General features: G+C 45.0%; 1 protein-coding gene across 1 annotated transcript in view; it reads right to left on the bottom strand.

Annotated features, from left to right (window-relative positions):
* BST1 (bone marrow stromal cell antigen 1) overlaps positions 1-5,681 on the bottom strand; it is a 28,996-nt gene that overhangs the window by 19,177 nt on the left and 4,138 nt on the right. Inside the window, exon 3 of the mRNA XM_023508194.1 lies at positions 3,972-4,107. Coding sequence (XP_023363962.1) covers positions 3,972-4,107 — 136 coding nt within the window. The remainder of the gene's footprint in view (positions 1-3,971; positions 4,108-5,681) is intronic.

The raw sequence follows: 5,681 nt of genomic DNA, 5'->3' as shown, positions 1-5,681 counted from the left end.
GTCACAAGGGAGGACCATTGCTTAATCATTACATAAGAGAGTGGTAGTGACTTCTTTGAATTACACACTTGAGGTTTGAAAATATTCCAAGCTTTCATCTCTGCAGGCCAATGTCCCAATTTTTCAAAGATTTCTGAGGCTCAGAGAGGTTTTACGGATGGTCTGTGATACAGAGGATGGGAATTTACGTCTCCAGCTTCCAGTGTTCCTTCCACCACTTCTGACAGCCAGGTCTTGAGGTGGTATTTGCCCCAACCGTCATTTCTGTATTTGCATATTTTCGACTTAAACTATGAACAACTGGTGAGTATTATTATCATTTACTTAAGATATTTTTCTTTAAAAATATTTATCCTCACAAGTTAAATTACCAAAAAATACAAAAATGTAGTAATTATGGGATAAGAAAGAATTATGACCTCAGCAAGGTGTTCTGCTAATGGCACTGTTTATCCCAGCAAAGGCAAGGAAGCAGCCTGCATCCACCAGCTGATGACGGATTAAGAAAACGTGGCTTACATACACCATGGAATGCTATTCAGCCACAAAAAGAAGGAAATTCTGTCATCTGTGATAGCAGGGATATAGGTGGAGGATGTTCTGTCAAGTGAAATAAACCAGGCACAAAAAGGCAAGTGTCACATAATCTCACCCATACATTGAACCTCAAAGAGCCGATCTCATAAAAGTTGAGAGTGCAATAGAGGCTCCCAAGTCTGGGAGAGCAGGTGGTTAGGGAAATGGAAGAGGCCGGTCAGCAGGGTCAGTGTCACAGTGAGGAGGCAGAAGTGCTGGGGTTCTAGTCCACAGCAGGGTGACTATGGTTAAATGTAACACATCATAAATTTTAAAATAGCGAGAAGTGGGGACTTTGAATTACTTACCACAAGAAATGATATGTGTGTAAGGTGAAGAAGTGCTAAGTACTCTGATTTCATGACGACACAGTGTCTACATATAGCAAAACATCACAATGTGTCCCATAAATATGCATAATCACTTTATGTCAGTCAAAAATAAAATGAAACTTAAAAAATTTTTAAAGAACTGCTGTTAACAGCTTAAGGTTTGCTACCTTCCTGACTTTTTTCTATGTGTGTATTTTCATTACTCCATTTTTAAATTTAAATAGCCCATACCAACAACAGTATATATACAATACTGTATATATATATACACACTGTTGTCACCCTTGGTAGAGTGCCCTCCTTTCATAGCTCACAGCAACCTCTAACTCTTGAGCTCAAGGGATTCTCTTGCTTCAGCCTCCTGGGTATCTGGGACTACAGGTGCCCATCAAAACACCTGGCTATTTTTAGAGACCAGGTCTCCCTTTGGCTCAAGCTGGTCTCCAACTCCTGAGCTCAAGCAATTCATCCACCTTGGCCTACAAGAGTGGTGAGATTACAGGCCTGAGCCATCGTGTCCAGCCCTAATCATGGTATTGTATAACTTGATTTTTCACCTAAGAATATGTCATAAACATCTTTCTAGGTCCAGAAAAACAAAATTCTGTTATCATTGCTGGAGCCCCAATGGGTTCCATGATGAACGCACCATTATTTAGTGACCCAGACTGTGGGACTTCATTTCCTCTTTAAACAAAAAGCCCTGAGAGGAGGATGTAGATAGGAATGGCAGAGGAAGCAACGGTGACCTGTGGTTTTCTGGAAAAACGCTCTCTTCCTTTATAATTTTTCCATTGCACCCCTCCCCATTGTCCCTACCCTGAGCAGGATAATCACACTCAGGTTCCTGGTCACTCTTCATTGGGAGAATGGTCACACCCACTTGACCTGTGCCCTGTGATGTTCCCCAACTCGCTACCAGGGAAAGCCAGCGCCCTCACCATGTCCTGTGCCATCTCTCCCCCTTTATCCCTCTCCCTCATAGCCCACTGCTTTCCTCTTCACTAACTGCCCTCCTTGCTAATCCTGAAATAGCCCAACAGGACCTTTGCACTTGGGGCTCTCCCTGTCAGAAAATGCTCTTTCTGCTCTTTCTCGTTTCCTCCAGGTCTTTGCTCAAATATTAGCATCTCACTGAGGCTCCCTGGGCATCTCTGTGAAACTGCAACACTTTCCTCTCCTGCTCCGCCCAGCCTTTTCTATCCTCTTTCCCTGTTCTGTGTTGCTCCGTGGCCCTTATCATCTCAGGGCAGACCACACATCGTACTTGTCTGTTGATTGTCTTATCTGCCCACTCTGTCATGCAGGGATGGGGTGTTATTTCCCTGTTGCGTTCTCTGCTGCTCCTAGTGCCTAAAGAGAAAGGCCTGGCACACAGGAGGCCCTCTATGAATTTGGGTTGGAAGGTCACATGAATGGGGGTGAAGTAAGCAGAGCTGATATCAGGTTCACTCTTACAGTGACTGTGACAGACAGGAGGAAGAATCACCAGTCTGCAGGATGGGACACTCCCCTACCTCCTTTTCTGCTAGCCTGTCTCCTCAGCTTTCCTGATGCCTTAGCTGAGGCCAGTCTCTCCCTCTACCACTCCTGAGCACACACTACTCCAGCAAATGCATCCACAAGGCCACAGGTTCCCTGAAGGCAGGCACCGCTGCATCTCTGTCACCTAGCACCATAGCTGGAAGAATGAGGACAGCCTGCAGTACATCAGGCCAGCTCTGCCAACTCTAACTTTCCCTGTGATTTTATTTTATTTTTTAATTAATTAATTTATTTTTGAGACAGAGTTTCATGCTGTTGTCCTGGGTAGAATGCCGTACTGTTATAGTTCACAGCAACCTCCAACCTCAAGCTGTCCTCTTGCCTCAGTTTTTCTATTTTTAGTAGAGATGAGTCTCACTCTTATTCAGGCTGGTCTCTAAGTCATGAGCTCAAGCAATCCACCTGCCTTGGCCTCCCAGAGTGCTAGGATTATAGGTGTGAGCCACTGCACCCAGCCTCCTTGTGTTTTTAATCTCGGAGTATCTGCTGGTGGCCTTGGGTGGCATTTAAGAGCCAAGACATCAAAATCTGTCAAAACAGGGCTAATTTGGCGGTGCCCACAGCTCAGTGGGTAGATGCCAGCCACATATACGAAGGCTGGTGGGTTCGAACCCAGCCCCAGTCAGCTAAACAACAGTGACAACTGGAACAACAAGAAAAACTAGCCAGGCATTGTGGCGGGTTCCTGTAGTCCCAGCTACATGGGAGGCTGAGACAAGAGAATCACTTAAGCCCAAGAGTTTGAGGTTCCTGTAAGCTGTGACGCCACGGCACTCTACCGAGGCCGACGTAGTAAGACTCTGTCTCAAAAAACCCAGGGCTAATTCCCAGCCTTTTAGTCATTTCACCTCCCTAAGCCTCAGTTTCCCTCTCTGGAAAATGAGGAGGTTAAGGCAGAGGTGTGCACAGCTGGGAGACTGTCTGACTCTGCTGCTTACTAGCTATGCAACCCTGAGCACGTTTCTTTTTTTTTTTTTTTGAGACAGAGCCTCCAGCTATCCCCCCTGGGTAGAGTGCCTTGGCATACAGCTCACAGCAACCTCCAACTCCTGGGCTCAAGCGAGTCTCCTGCCTCCGCCTCCCAAGTAGCTGGGACCACAGGGGCCCGCCACAACGCCCAGCTATTTTTTGGTTGCAGCCGTCATTGTTGTTTGGCGGGTCCGGGCTGGGGATTCGAACCCACCACCTTAGGTGTACGTGGCTGGCGCCTTAGCCGGTTGAGCTATAGGCGCCGAGCCCCTGAGCACGTTTCTTAATCTTGCTGTGTCTCAGTTTCTTCCTTTGTCAAAATAGGAATTATGACAGGATTCCACGGGGCCATGGTGGCGATTAAATGAATTAATATCTGTGAAGTGCTTAGGCTGGTACCTAGCAAAAAATAAATATTCTCCACCTGTTATCGCTGTTATTATTGAAGAGGATAAAATGAGATGTGTGTATGGAAGAATTTGGCACAAACGCTAAGTGTCCCGTCACCAGGAGCACTTACGCGTCGTGTGGCCAGGACAGGGGTCTTACCAGCGCTGTTATTCTGTCGACACCAGCTCAAGGAATCTGCAACCCGGCCATAGAGAACGTCACTCACAGGCATAAAGCGACGGGTGTTCTCTGCATAGCTATTAACAAGGAGGTAGCTATTTTCCCAGAACAGGGTCTAAGGAAAAACAAACAAACAAAAAACAATTAAAATACAGAACAGATTTCCCAGGCACAGGGTCATCAATTCAGCTGTAATCTGCTGCAGACCTGAACTTTCTTTTTCTTTATTTGTATTTACCTGTTGAAAGAGCGTTACCATTTATCCTCCCTGCATTCCAAAGGGATTATGTAAACGATAACAACATATTTTCCCAGTAATACAGAATATACATGTGGTAAGATCCCTGCATTAAAAAAGATCGGGGAACATGAGTTCGAATCCTACCTTTGCCATATACTTCTATGATCTGGACCAAGACGACTCTCTGTACACCACTTTCTTTTCTTTTCTTTTTTCTTTTTCTTTCTTTCTTTTCTTTTCTTTTTTTTTTTTCTTTTGAGATAGAGCCTCACTCTGCTGCCTGGGCTAGAGTGCTGTAGCATCATAGCTCACAGCAACCTCAAACTCCTGGGCTCAAGCAATCTTCCTGCCTCAGCCTCCTGAGTACCTGGAACTACAGGCACCCACCATGACACCCAGCTAATTTCTTTTGTTGTTTTAGCAGAGACAGGCTCTCACTCTCACTCAGAGTGATCTCTAACTCCTAACTGCAAGCGATCCTCCTGCCTCCGCCTCTCAGAGCGCTAAGACCACAGGTGTGAGCCACCATGCCCGGCCTGCACGTCTGGAAAATGTGAAGCAGGAGCCTGTCCTCTCCTTCCACAGCCATGCTTAGGATACCAGGCAATCACAAAAATCACTTACTAATGTGGAAAGTGCCTCAAAAGCACATCACTTTTATATTATATTTTATAGTTTCCACTATAAATAGTGTTTCCCTATAGCAATAATACAAATCTTCCAATCTCCCACTCAGTAGTGCAGTCCAGATACAGCTGAGGTCCCATGGATGAGAGCGGCTGTTCACTGCTGCGTCCTGCGTCCTTGGCACAAAGCCTGGCACATACGAGTTGCCTGGTAAGCATTTACTGAGTTCCTCACCTAACACCACATCTATGGGCGGGGAGAACAAAAACTATGATTCCCCTCTCTACTGACAGGGAGGCAGCAAGCCTCAAAATACATCGTGTACTTGAAAATCATGTTTTTGGCCTATAATATCTCTGAACCTCATAGCTCTATGAACTTGCCTTTGCTAGTAACACAATGGAAAACTGACTTAAGAATGATTATGTCAAAAAAAAAAAAAAGAATGATCATGTCAGAGAAATAATGGTGTCTAACTTGAGGTATTGTTTGAAGCAAGCATTTTATGTAGATTTCTTCATTTATTTTTATTTTATTAGACCTTGGAGTTCAGACAGACTATAAGCATGTGATTTTCTTAAACTGGTACTGAATACAGATAATCTTATGACTCATTAAAAGAAGAGATTAATTTTCTGGGAGGATGCTATTGTTAAGAGGGGGATTTTCCGAATTACCCAGTTCAGGCCATTGGGCCAGTTGGGATGCAAGTTATTTAGAACTGGCCACAGGGAGAGGCCCAGTATGAAAGGTACGGCCATGTCCTGCTGACCTTGTGGTGATTCCTCCACCGACCAGCTGACTTGCAAAATTTTCTTCTG

The sequence above is a fragment of the Otolemur garnettii genome, unplaced genomic scaffold (assembly GCF_000181295.1).
Source record: "Otolemur garnettii isolate 467f Iridium unplaced genomic scaffold, OtoGar3 scaffold00228, whole genome shotgun sequence".
Taxonomy (NCBI): domain Eukaryota; kingdom Metazoa; phylum Chordata; class Mammalia; order Primates; family Galagidae; genus Otolemur; species Otolemur garnettii.
Note: the sequence above shows the minus strand (reverse complement) of the source record. Positions and strands in the feature narration are given on the sequence as shown.